Source organism: Drosophila persimilis, unplaced genomic scaffold, assembly GCF_003286085.1.
Source record: "Drosophila persimilis strain 14011-0111.01,24,50 unplaced genomic scaffold, DperRS2 tig00000002-arrow-pilon, whole genome shotgun sequence".
NCBI lineage: Eukaryota > Metazoa > Arthropoda > Insecta > Diptera > Drosophilidae > Drosophila > Drosophila persimilis.
The window spans coordinates 12378224-12392468 of record NW_020825289.1 but is presented as its reverse complement, the minus strand read 5'-3'; the positions used below and the strand labels follow the sequence as shown (position 1 = coordinate 12392468).

Below are 14245 nucleotides of genomic sequence, written 5' to 3'. Positions count from 1 at the left end.
ATTTATTAACGTATTACAACATGAAAAAAGATCTTAATAGTAATATAATGTGATGAATCGATTGCGAAATAATTGTCAATTATTTAGTGTGAAATGTCAGTGTGATATAAGAATAACAATATATATAGGTGTAGGGTATAATCTGGTTTCAATACAATATTTGCTAGCTAAACATGTACTTAAAGATATAGCTGGATGTGGCCACAGGGTCAATGATGGGGAGACTCTTAAGATTCGGTACCGGGTTCCATTCCAGTTATCAGGTGCTCTTTCCATTCGCGATGCTCTCCAGCTTCTCGATGATCTTGTTCATGTCCATGTCCTTGGCGACCTTAACATACATGGTCTTCCGTACCTCGTGGAAAGCTGCCCACGCGGGAAGCTCCTTGGCGAGGAGCTTCAGGTGCGCCTCAATTTCCTGCGGCGTTAAGTTGGCCCGGAAACTGTTCTGGATCTTCTTGATAATTACCTCGAGGGTGAGCACCCCCTTGCGCTCCGTCACGAACACGTTGCGTAAATGTCGCGCCAGTTCCGGCAGGCGCGAGTACTTGGTTGCCTCCTGGTCCTGCGATGGCCGCCTTGTCATGGCTTCCAGGGCTTTAGCCGCCTGTTTGGCCCGAATCTTTTCGATCAGCGACTTGGGCAAGCCCTTGAGCAGATTTGAAGTGGCGTCTGGGACAGGGCACTCTTTCACCGTAGGCGTGGCAGTAGACGTTTCGGGTATTGCATTTACTCCTTTTTCCTTTCCCCCTGTTGTTGCTGCTGTCTTTTGTTGTGGGTCCGCTTCTGGAGGCTTGGAGTTGGCAGTTACATTGGACACAGCAGCATCAGCAGCTTGCTTGTCGGCCTCCACCTTGGCCTCGTAGCGGTCCATCGCTCTCTCCATAGGCGTGGCGCAGTTGAACAGATTGCGAGCCGTCGAGAGTATGTCTTTGGCCGAGGAGTACTTCTCCACATTCGGGGGCTGGGGCAGCGGAGCCAACTCCACCTCTGGACAGTTCTCCAGCTCGAACTGGGGATGCCAGCGAGTCAGCGCCTTCTCAATGAAGATCGGGGGGTCCAGTGAGCGAAGGAACTTGGCGTGCGCCTGCTTTACACGATCGAGCAGAAGGTTCTGGAATCGATGCATACGCGCCGTCATGACATGTGGATTCATGGACGTCGACTGGGCCGACGCTAGCACATCGTCTTCGTTGATCTTCTTGTGGCGCTGATGCGGCTGCGTCTGCTCCTGCACCTCCTCCGGTACCGGTTCCACATTGGGGCTGATCATTAGCTGGTAGTAATCCGCCTTGGACACCGAGCCAAAGTTCCGCATCTTCATTTGACTAAAGATGAAGGCCTCGGGATAGACAGCCTTGATCTGGGCCAGATGCAGCTCGGTAAAGTTCTTGCGCAGCATTCGTTGCACAGCCGGCTTCAGCTTCTTGAACGTGATGCACTCCTTTCGGTTATGGAACATGGCCACCACCGAGTCCAGACCCTTGAAGACGTCCAGCAAATAGCGATACTTGTACGGCAGCGGGAGCTGCCCGGCCTTGCTGGTCTCCGCAAGGCTGGCGTAGCGCTTGTAGGCCGGCACCTCCACCAGCTTGACAGGCGACCCATTCTTGGCCGGACTGAAGTGCAGGCGCTTGGAGGCGTCCGTGTGCCGCGGCGACATCAGCTCATGCTTGTCCGGTGTGGGTGGCGGCAGTTTGGTGGGTGTCTTGAAGGTCTTCAGGGGGCTGCAATGGCAGGGGATGGGAAACGATCATCAGTTCCTATTCGAAACAATTCCTATACACACTTAGGCCAAACACTTGGACCCACCCCGAATGGGCAGGAAAGCCGTTACAGAAAAAAGGTTCCTGCTACCTGAGGTGCACGCACATTCCCATGCAGCAGACGATCCTAACAAAGGATACACATGGAAGAAAACAACCCCCGAAGGGGAAAGCGAGAGGGAAGGTCAGGCCGGAATGTAACGTCGGCGAAGGGTAAACATAGCACAGCACACATGCATAGCTATGCACACACGCTGCTGAGGGCAACATAAATTCAAGTACACGAGAATGTTGTATCATAGTGATAGCTCGAGCAAGTCGTCAGTTACTCTGGTGGAGAAATGCCATTTCAGCAATTGGACGCTTGAATAACAGAGACTCGGAGCGACCCAGAGCGACCTCGATTGCAGCAGAGACAGCAACAATTTGGCTGGGCTTTTGGAGTTCGGTATTGATGTTACCCGGTTTTTCGCTGGCCAGCTGTACTCTACTCTGGCGCTGTTTACGCCGATTCTAGGCCACAGCAAACAGTTGGAAATTATTGTGGAAGGCAGCAATGCCATTGGAAATTTGCATTACTCCTATTCTTGTGCTTCTTACCTTGTCAGCACCTCTAGCTCAATGGTGTCGAACTCCTTCAGCTGCACGGACAGGCTCGCCTTTGATGGGGAGGGGCCGGCCTCGCGGAGTCGACGATTGCGCTCCTCCTGCTCCTTGCGCTTCTGCTCGAGGGCCGCCTTGCGGGCCAAGACCGCCTTCAGCTCCTGCATTTTAGCGCTGCGCGAGATCTTGTTCTTCACTTCATCGAAGGTTAGCTGGCGTTTCAGGTCGCTGTGCTTGATGGGCGAGGCAGCCTTGAGGATCTGTTTGGTGGGCGTGCGCATGCCCCGTTGCATGTTGTCCGCATTCTGTTGGCTAGTAATGGTGAAGCTCACTTTTGGCGTCTGCTCGTTAACCGGCAGCAGCAGTTGCTCCTCGTCGATCTTGGTGGCCGCCTGCTTCCTGGGCGAGAGCGTCCCCTTGCGAATGAACTGTACCAGCTTGGGCTGCTTGATGTGGGGCTCCAGCTTGGCTGGCTTCTTCTTGTTCGCCGTCTCTTGAGGGGTGACAATCAGCTTGGTGCTGCGACCTGAGCGGGTGCGCATCCCGCTGGCCGCCGCCTTGAGGGTGTCGATATCTGCATCTTGGGCCTTGGCTGGGGCTGGGCTTTGCGGCTGGGCAGACTCTGCAGGCTCCACAAGACGCTGCAATGGGCAAAAGAGTTTCCATGAAAATAAGATTTTCGAAAATGGCCGCAGGATGATGCAGTCGCACCAACACACACACACACACACAGACAAACTCAATAACAAACGCATACGGGCACAAATGAATGTAATTACAAGCGTCGGTGCAGATACAAGAGTATCTGATCTGGAAATCTTGGGCACTGTGATGGTCACGTTTTTGGTCCAACTTACCCGATTCTTGATTGTGATAGCATCATCGAGAGCGGCGCGTTTGCGATTAGTAAAAAATGCTGCTACCGATGGCTGAGCCATTTCTTTGTGGTCTGATTTATAGTTGCAGTTTAAATTGTATGCTTATTTCACTTTTGGCACGTCCGGTCTTTGCTTCTTATTTCACTTATTTTTTCCTTTATCAGTCAACACGCGTCGTGCCACAGCACTGCTCAAATTACAAATGGGCCACGACTTTTCTCAAGATGCAATTTCCCTCCAAAAATTATTATTGCGCCAAAACGCGGGCAGTGTTTGAAAGAAACGATTGAGCAGTGTTAGATAGTGCGCAGATCATAGCGATATATATCGATATATCGCACGAAGTATTACAAGGTGCCGAACAGAAAACAGCTGATAGCAGCAGGGTTGTTTTAGAAAAAACTGCTATTGCGAATTTTTAGCTGTGTGCGTGGAATTGCACGTTTTTGACTGCATTTCCGAGCGTTTTGCAATGTTTGCGATCCGAAGTGCTATTGGATTAGTATGTTAAGGCGTTCCGAACCATGTAAGTTGGCCATAATCTTTCAGGGCAACAAACGAGCTGCTGGCAAAGTAATCACTGCGCAAAAATGCTTATAAAGTGTGTACTAACCATAGCCAGCGGAGAAAGCGAGTCGGCAATAGACACCTGGCTGGCTTTCGCAGTGTGTGAGTGAGCAAGGGCTAGACCTTAAGCAATAATGACGTTCCTGCTTACGTTACGTCGTTTACCAAGTGGCAGGCCCTGTTTTCGATAACAGACAACACACAGCAGAGCAGTAGTCGACGACTGATTGTTTGATTTTCCATGAAATAAAACATATATTTTTATACCAAAATAGTAAGCAATCGACTATTTCATAGTATTAGCCGAAGTGAAGACTATTTGCTGTGCCGCTGGCATCTGATGCCCACATTCTCGTGAGCGTTCAATGTGCTAATTTCGTCCCGATTTTTCGTGCAGAAATCCAGTTGTCAAAGCAAAGGCAAACAGCAAACGCAGAAGCAGCGGGAGAAGCAGCAGCAGCGGTGTCAATTTGGAACAAGTGGGAGCCCCGAGGCAAGTAGACGATTCGGTTTTTTTTGTTGTTGTTGCTCGCTTTGACGAAACGAAAGCCCCACCATTTGGCTCTGGCTCTCTGGGCCTGGCTCTGGTTTTGGCAAGGCGTGCGCATACAGCAAAAACACAATACAAGCGTAAAACATTGTACATTGCCTTATTGAGATCTATGCACGTTGTTTCTTCTTCTTTTCCTTTTCACTCCGCACAACAGCTGTTACACACACACAGTTACTGCCACAGCCACTCACAGTCGGCGGAAAAAGCAAAAATAATACGCGAAAAGCAATAGACAGATCATCATGAACGCCAAAGCTGACGTCAACCGACGCGTTTTGACCATTCAAGCGAAGAAGAAGCGTCATAAGAACAACAAGAAGCGGGGCAAGCAGAACGGTGTGGTAGCTGGGAATCCGTCACAGGAACCGCAGCAGCAGCAACAGCAGCAGAATTCCCAGACTGAAAACTGTGCTACGGCAGCAGCACCAGAAAATGCTAATAATAGCCCCAGTAAGCCCGAAGTGCATCCGTCTGGCAGCGTTGGAATCGCACCCGCCGCTGTCACCACATCCTTTAGTAAGGCCACAGCAACGGCCACATCCACGTCGAGCGGCGGGTCGGGCAGCACCCCCGAGACCCCCAACCACTATCAGCCGCCGTCGCAATTGCAATCGCAAATGCAATCACAGTCGAAGAACAAGAAGAGCAATCACAATCAGCAGCAACAGCAAAAGCAGCAGCAGCAGCAGCCGCCGCGCAGCTCCTCGAACGAGTCGTACGAGTCGGAGCTGAACAGCGAGAACGAGGAGCAGGAGCTGAAGGAAGACTACTGCAAGGGTGGCTACCATCCAGTCAACATTGGTGACCTCTTTCAGGGTAAGACTGGCACCTGTTTGCACCCCACACCACACACTGTACTCTCTACACACAAACCCCATCCGAACACGAATTGGGTTTCGGGCTGCTGTCCTGTCATTTCAACCGTGGTAACCCACAACGCCACCCATTCCCAGTTGGGTGCTCAATTAGATGCCTGGCAGAGCCTCCGCCCAAAAAACCGATTAACAACAACAACAGGTTGCCAATGGGTCTCTGTGCGAAAGCTTTCCCACAGATAAATCGAATTCTATCCGTGCGTGTTGCTGTGCCCTTTTCAGGGGGTGCTTTTCCGTTGAGTGGGAGGGGCAGGGCAGCTCGTGTTGTGACAACGGCAACAACAGTGACAGTAAAAAGGGGCTGTCACCGTTTTTGACATCCACCCACAATCCTCTCGGATGCATCCACTCTGCAGCATTTTCGTTCCGAACGAAAGCACCGCCCCCCGCAGTCGTCATCACATATACTCCTGTCAGCTGCATGTTTTCCCCAGCAGATCCATTTGCCTGACCAGCAGCTCTGACGAAAGCTAATCCCCGTCAAACTTTCAACAACATTGCGATAAAAGAGCCTGATAACGAAAAACTAATGTCTAAACGAGCGCCTGATGTTGTTATGTGAAAACATTCCGCCCATATTTCAGTTGTGCTTCACGATGTTGCAAAAACCTTAAAAGTACAAATGAAACGTTTCCCTATATTGACAGCTCCCAGGCCTGGGCCTTAAAATTGCTTCACAGACTTTGCTCGTTCAAAATCCCTTAAAGGTCCACCCACAGTCCGGGCGTTCCACAACCAGAGGGGCGGGGCGTAGGCTGACTGCTGACGGACTGCGTTTAATTGAATTTAATCCAAGGGTAAACGATGGAGAGTAGTCTTGCTCTCGCGATTTAGTTAGTCGTGGAGTGTCAGTGGGGTGATTAAAATGGATTTGCTGCCATCAGAGGCGAATATTTGTGATTTCATTTTTCTGAGTGGTAGTGTTGTGCCCATTTTGAACTTTAACCCTGAAGAACAAACAGCATTAATTTCATTATCGCTCCCCAGGTCGCTATCATGTCATCCGGAAGTTGGGCTGGGGCCACTTCTCCACCGTCTGGCTGTGCTGGGATCTGCAGGAGAAGCGCTACGTGGCCATCAAGATTGTAAAGTCGGCGCCGCATTTTGCCGAGACGGCCAAGGATGAGATCAAGATACTCAGAACGGTGCGCGAGACGGATCCGTCCAATCCGCGCCGCCAAAAGACCGTCCAGATGCTGGATGACTTCAAGATTAGTGGAGTAAACGGGACCCACATTTGCATGGTGTTCGAAGTGCTGGGCGACAATCTGCTGAAGCTCATCCGCAAGTCCAATTACCGTGGCATACCGCTGGCCAACGTAAAGGCCATTACGCGCCAAATACTGGAGGGCCTGGACTACTTGCACACCTGCTGCAAAATCATCCACACAGACATCAAGCCTGAGAACGTGCTGCTATGCGTGGACGAGCCGCATGTGCGCTCCATGGCCACGGAGGCCACCAAGCTGTACTGCATGAACTCCAAGATGTACCCGTCGCTGGTCAGTCGGGCGCCCAAGGAGTATCGCGAGCCCCAGATCACCGGCAAGATGAGCAAGAACAAGAAAAAGAAGCTCAAGAAGAAGGCGAAGAAGCGCATGGAGCTGTTCAAGAAGCAGCGGGACTATCTCGAGCAGACCGGACAGCCAGCTGCAGACGCAAATGATGCTGAGGACCAGGCGGACTGTGTCGTGAACCACAATGCAAATTCGGTGCAGAATGGCGATGTTGCCATCTCAGATGGAGAGGAGGACGTAGACGTGGACGTAAAGCTGGAACAAGATCCAGAAGAGAACGACGGTGATGATGAGGATGTGGCTGTTGAGCAGCCTGTGGTGCCCAAGCAGGAGACGGAGCAGGAAGAGGAGGCCATCAGCCACCAGGCACCGGGAGATAATACTGAGAAAGCCAAAAAGAAGAAGAAGCGAAAGAACAAGAGTAAGTATCCCGCTTTCCCCTGTCGATACCTATTAATTGTCACCTCTATACCTCTTCCTGGCTCAGACAAATCCAACCAGCCGCAATCTCAGCAGCCTCAGCAGCAATTTGAGAACTCGACGAGCAGCGGCGACAGTATCAATGCCGGGAAGAGCGGCGTCCACACCAACGGCAGTAGCAGCAACAGCAACAGCAACAGCAATAGCAATAGCACAGTTAAGGGACAATCAAATGGCGCGGCAGACGGCAAGAAGATGCCGCTTCGACCTAAACAGGATAAGCAGCAAGAGCAACAATCGTATCAGCCGCTGAACAACAACAACTCCAGTTCGAAGCAGACTTCGAACAGTAATTCAAAAATCTCAAGCAACTCAATGTCGAACTCCTCGTCGGCCACCAATGGACCATATTCCGATCCGGGAGTGCCCCCGGCGCCACCACCGCCGCTGTCAAAGCACAGGCCCAAGCGTGAGCCGGCTCTGGAGGAGTGCAACGTGCAAGTTAAGATTGCCGATCTGGGCAATGCCTGCTGGGTGGATCGCCACTTCACGGAGGACATTCAGACGCGGCAGTATCGATCACTTGAGGTGATCCTGGGCTCGGGCTACGACACATCGGCAGACATCTGGAGCACTGCCTGCATGGTCTTTGAGCTGGCCACGGGAGACTATCTCTTTGAGCCACACTCCGGCGACACGTACTCCCGGGACGAGGATCACTTAGCCCATATCATAGAGCTGCTCGGCCCCATACCCCGTCACATCGTGTTCCGCGGCACCTATGCCCAGCAGACGTTCAGCCGGAACGGGGAGCTGCGCAACATAACGGGACTGAAGCCCTGGGGTCTGATGGATGTGCTGCTAGAGAAGTACGAGTGGCTGAACAGCGAGGCGGAATCATTCGCCTCCTTCCTTAAGCCCATGCTAGAGTTCGATCCGGCAAAGCGAGCCACCGCTGCGGAGTGTCTGCAGCATCCGTGGCTTAGATAAGATACGATGCCACCTGGTTGTTGGTTGCGTGCCACCCAGCCAGCAGCTGATGGAGCAGGGGCAGTAGGACTAAGAGAGGCAGGAGCAACGTTTGTAGAGTCATCGGCATCTGTGGCCACATTGGCCTCCATTTCATCAATTGCGTCTACATCGGCTGCAGCTATGGCAGCGCTCAGAGCTCGTCCCTATTCGGTAGCACCGTTCATGGCTGTCTCAGCACCGCCCACACCTCATCCACATGCGGCTAATACAACATCCACAGTCCGAACAGCGCCGGCCACACCCATGCGACGGCGCATCATCAACGACGACGCCGAGCGGGATGTTTTAGAGATGCTTGATCTAAATGTTTCCCAGATGGAGGAGTCACAGCCATATCCAAAGTCCAAATCTCAGCGCATTTTCTGGCGTAAAGCGTTACGGCGCGTCTTCCAACGCCGCAAGTGACATCAGCTGCGGCGTCGACGACAGGACTTGCCCCGTTGGCATCGTCCCGCCCGTCGCTGCCGGCGTCGCAACCTGGCCGAGCGTGTGCGTCGCATCTGCGCCTGCTGCGCCTACGGCCAGATTCTGTTGCGGGCCGCCCGCGTTGCCCTACTCAGCTGCATCCGTTGGCGAACGCGCGGCAACATACGCAACAGCAACTTCTACTTTAGCAATCACTAAACACCACAGCCAACATCAATCTGCAACCAGCAACCAGAGACCATCAACCAGGAACCACGGAAAGGCGCTAATATGCCTGATCTACACCTGCTCCCACGTGAACCAATTTGAATTATATCGTTTAATGTTAATGATGAGATATCCATTCGGTTTAGTTTTTAGATATGCCAGGTCTTTATTTATTTCCTGTGTTTTACATCGACAATTAGACTATTTTCGTTGGTACATAAGAAATTAAACACTGTATTACTACCTAGACCTACACCCACTAATCCTGTACATAGGACAGCCGGCACTTTGCCTGGTCGGTGTTCATGTCCGTGCCCTTACCCGTACCGTGACCCCATAATACACCATGCACCATCCAACTTGTTGACAGAAACCCCCCCACAACATGAATCATTTAATCGCAAAGGCCCCAAACAACTATACAATATATAGATAAATGTCTATTTGTTACTGTACATTTAGCCAAGAGGCGAATCGGCAAATGTAGCAGACGAGTAAATAGCGAGTTTATAGCGAACATAGTTAATTGAACTAGAGTCCATTGGTCCGCAGGGGCCGAATAGGAGTTTTTTTATTAGCATATGTCGATGGAAATGTACATGGGAAAGCATTCATTAATGAGCTGAACATAACAATAATACAAACGTAGCTAATTGGTTTATCCTCGGTTGAGAGACCGTCTGAACAAACTGAAATCAAGCCACGAGTAGTAGAAGAAAAAGTAGTAAAGCAAACCAGAACTTCAAGAGCACTAGTAGAAGCACTACCAACAAAAAATTAGGTTACAACAGCCACAAGTGAATCCAATCTTACATCTTAAGCGGAACTAAGTAGTATGCAAAAAAAAATCAATGTAGCTGCCACTAACAAAATATTGTTCAACATTAAATAATAGCGCAAGAAACACAATTAAGAAACACTAATTAAACAAAATATCGGTAGAGAAATATTCGAAAATCTCACAACCAACACACACACATCCACACACACACACCATTTTGACACACTTACGAATACTAAAAATACTAAAGTCATGATATTTCAATCACCTCCTCTCCGCATACACACACAAATGCAAATGTATCCCAAAAGGCCACTTTAGTTAAGCCTAGAACTGAAAATGTTTTGGGCAATAGATATGTACGATACGCGATATGACATGTGATGTGATTGGGTGGGAAAGTTTATCAGAAATGCCTAACAGCAGGTCAGCTGGGAGATTGTTCAATGTGTTTGTGTGCATAACTGACTATTTACTATATACATACGAGTACATACATACATACGAGTACATACATACATATATATATATGGATAAGTGGCCTTATTAATTCGATTCTCCGCACCACACCCAGGCACCACCTTCACACACACACACACACCCACACACACGAATCGCTCTCAAATGCACACTTAGATGCTGATACCGATTAAACCAAGCCAATCACATTTGAAGATTTCTAAACAGAAAACCTTATCGCTAAACAGATTTTCCCCTAAGAAAACTTAAAAAAAAAGAGAAAATATTGTAACTGGAGGCCAGTAAGCTAATATCAAGCTAAACTAAACTTAAAGCAAGAGAGAAACGATCCCTAATTGTTAGCCACAATCAAACTACGATGTCATCAGATTAATCATTAACGGAAATTAAAAAATATCTTCGGCTGGCCGATGTTTCGACATGCATACTCTTTGAAATCTCTTTGAATACCTCGGAGGTGGAGAAGTAGGCAAAGTCCACAAGGAGAGGACCCAAGATGAACAATTCTATTCGATTCAGAACCAGAATCAGGAACCCAGCTGCCGGATTGCAATTCCAAAATGCTCTCACGCTTTCAAAGAGTATGATTATGAATTATACGATACGATACATAATTTATTGATGTAGTTATAAACAAAATAAATAACAAAAAATTACACAAATTGGAAAACAATCGACAGAGTGGAGTGCGTCTTTCTTTCTTTATATGGATAGCTAAATGTTTTATTCAAACTCGTAAATTCCAGCAAGATCCAGAGACCCCCCCTTGATTGGAGCAAAAGACGACAATTTATAGCCACATAAAAATCACAATAGCACACAACTGCTAAATGAATGGCTCAAAATGGAAAAATCTTCGTCCTGGACATAGACAAACATTCGGAGACGTGGCCGGATGCAAGGTCCTGGCAGCTTCAAGCCCCTCCCGAAATACATCACATTTTGTTTGTCATTGATGCTGAGCATGAAATTGATTTTGAATACATACGAGTACTCGTATATCTTTTGAAATGTCCAACGCTGAAGCAAAGGACAGTCATTAAATTCAGAGCACACATCTCTATCCGGGTTACACTGTTCCGTGGTCAGTTATTTTCAATTTTAAATAGGATTCAGAGCTTTGAAGATTTTTTTAAAATTAATTAATTATTTAATCGAAAGTACAATTAAATGTCGATGTTCACACCGAGATAAAATGGAAAAAGGTTTTGTTTTTAAGACTAAGAATATGTTTTATACATTTTCCAATACATCCCTTGGATACTAAACGGTTCCAATTTATTGTAATATAAATATTTCGTTTTATTATCATATGGATATGAAAATGAAGAACGAATCCATTTGTATATCAAAATGTAAGTATCCAATCGATATTTGGGAAATATAAAATTGATATCTTAACATCCAAGTCCCTTTTTTCTGAGTGTGTGGAATGCCAGCTCTCAAGGTCACTGTGTAGTTTTCGCACAAGAAAACTTTCAATGGGAGTTAAGTTACGTCCCACCGCTGGTTGTTTGCTTTCGCCAACTCGGACGGGAAACCTCGAGCTCCCGGGGATTGCCAAGGTGTTCTCAAAGACAAATGCAAAGAGCTAAACGCACACAGGCTCGGCTCCCTCCTTTTCTCTGGATTGTTTGCGAAAGTTTCAGGTAAGTGAAAAGTGTGCGCTGCGATTATCGGGGGTATCTGGCTGGCGAACGAAGAAAGAATGACCCAACAAACAAAATGAAAGTCTCTCTGAAGTATTTCGCCAACCCGTCCCAAGTACTAATAATTAGGCTGTTAATTAATCTCAGACTTGTGTGATTTTTGGACAAAGCACACCCAGGACTTAGGTCGGTCTGAAAATATAAACTTTCCCCAAACGGTTTCTACTTCTAAATAAATAAAATCTTTTTCTTTCTATTTATAAACTTGTAAATTATTTCGAAAGCTTTAACAGCTGAATTCGAGTGTTTAGGATGGGCATTCAATTCCATTTACTTGAAAGTTTCACAACAAACCCCCCCGCCGCACGGCCCGACGCCACGGTGTGTGTATGCCAACAAAACCCTCAGTCGACGGACCCGGATTTGCTTATAAATGTCCAACAAATGACAAACTTGACAAACGAGAGCAGCCGCACACACAATTGAGCCAAAGTTTTTCAAGCCCTGAACCCAAACAGAAAGAAAAACTCAAATGGGAGAAGGAAATTCGAAAAGAAAACTCTTGAGACAAGTCGGTCAGAATGTTTGTGATGCGTTCGAATAAACCCCAAACAATTGTGTGTTCTGCCATCCTAGATGATCGATATTCGAGGCAGGCAGTCACAAGCACACGCAGATATAGATACGACCGGCGGGCGAGCACAAAAGGAACTTTCAAAAGGACCCTTTTTGTAAATGCTGCGAAGCGCAAACGATTATTCAATTTGCACACTGCGAATCTTCGAGCCTTCGCGCTCTGAAGGGGAAAGGAAGGGAAACGTTTAACGTCGGCGACCTTCCACTTCCGAAATCCCCCGACTCCCTCCCTCCCTCCCTTCCGCCAGCCTCGAACCGTTGTGCACTTTCAAGCGTCCTTGTTGAGAATGCTCGCGAGTGGCACACTGATGACACTAAGTAGCCGTCGGGTTGGATGGGATTAGATAGCAAAAGTGCCTGATGTTAGTTTAAAGTAGATAAACAAAAGCGGATTCCGTCGCAGCCCATTCCCAACCTCCTGCCACCGCCTGTCCGTCAGTCTGTGAGGCTGCTCATTGTAGCCGTTGTTGTGGCTACCAGGACTCTTGCGGTGGGTCTGCGTTGGTGTAGGTCCGCGGTAGTTTGTGTGCGCTTGTCAAACATGGACGTGGACGGGTTTGCCTTCTGCTTTAAGAAATGAATCCCCACTACTTTCGAGAATGCACACATGAGTTTTGATTAAAAGTTTCTGTAATAACCGCTTAATTAGCTAGCCAGTATGGCCGAAAACCTATTGCGAAATACTTGCATAAATTAATTGAGTACTGAGATAAATGTATCGCAAGAAGTAACCAGAAGCACCACTGTTTGCCTCTTACGGGAATTTCGTCAGGGAAGTTTCAAGGACGAACTCCTTTGTAATTGCCCGAGCTTCAGTCACTTTCTCTTTCTCTCTCTCCCGCACTCTCTTTTTCCATGAGGCAACCACTTGTTTGTAAAATTTACGTTCAACGTGTTTTCGGACTCACTCCGAAATATTCGGGGTCTGTTCTCTTTGACCTAGTGCCGTCCTCTCTTAAGCTCACCCAGGACACACTTTTAATCTCAACCTCAAGAAGTTTTTTTTTACACGTCCCCTTTAAACGGGCTGGATAAATACTCCTGTATCCGCCCGCCGACTTGGATCTTACTTCTTCAAGTACTTTAAGTTTAAATTTTGGGGGCAGTGGGCGGAATGCGGTGCTTCTGTACCTAGTTATGGCAAAAAGTTGTGGTCCTTTTTACACCATCTCTGTAAATATGAGATTTGGGGAAAAGAGGACTTAATTAAAATCAATGGTGCATGCCCTGCAGAGCAATAAAGCGCTGTGTCGAACAAACCTTAGTGGCGTGTGGGGATTGCGGCTATTTCGGAACAAGCGATGCGAATATAATTTCGGCTTTCAATGACAAAGGAACGAACATATTTTTGTGGAATGTGGAAAATATGAAATATTTTCAAAAATACTCGTACGAGTAATAATGCAAACACAGCCGCAGAAAAAATTCAGACGGTTAGACGGAATCATATTTATTACATCTCTCTGTCCATCCCTTGAGGAATGGTCGGTCATGTTGTGCCGTAATAAACTTTTGAAATGCATTTGCCGAGCGTGCAATAATTGTACAGAAAATATCAGGGGGAAAAGACCCTACCCGCTGAGAGGGAATTGTCAACGATACAGAGAGAGAGAGCGATAATAATATTGAATTCGAATTGAGTTTTTTCTTTCCGGGTTTGTTTTATAACCGAAACAAACACACACAAAAACATATACATACATCAGGGAGGTTACATGGGATTGGGTGGGCAGGACTGTATTCGAATATGATGGAATGGTCCGTCATCATCAGATGCCACTTTAACTTGAACAGCCTTTCATTTTGCAGTCGAAACTCAATATTTACATTCCCCCATCAAAGAGGCGGCTTCCAC

At 47.8% G+C, this 14245-nt stretch overlaps 2 protein-coding genes across 2 annotated transcripts; one reads left to right on the top strand and one right to left on the bottom strand.

Moving 5' to 3' along the window:
* Positions 1–57: 57 nt before the first annotated feature.
* Positions 58–3441, bottom strand: LOC6602140 (DNA replication factor Cdt1). The gene is made up of 3 exons (XM_002027075.2): positions 3227–3441; positions 2367–3010; positions 58–1727 (listed from the first exon to the last, which is right to left on the bottom strand). Exons 1-3 carry the CDS (start codon positions 3305–3307, stop codon positions 260–262), a joined length of 2193 nt encoding a protein of 730 aa, XP_002027111.1. The 5' UTR covers positions 3308–3441; the 3' UTR covers positions 58–259.
* Positions 3442–4609: 1168 nt separating this feature from the next.
* LOC6602137 (SRSF protein kinase 3) lies at positions 4610–9217 on the top strand. The gene is made up of 3 exons (XM_026985215.1): positions 4610–5183; positions 6230–7180; positions 7247–9217. Exons 1-3 carry the CDS (start codon positions 4610–4612, stop codon positions 8167–8169), a joined length of 2448 nt encoding a protein of 815 aa, XP_026841016.1. The 3' UTR covers positions 8170–9217.
* Positions 9218–14245: the final 5028 nt, after the last annotated feature.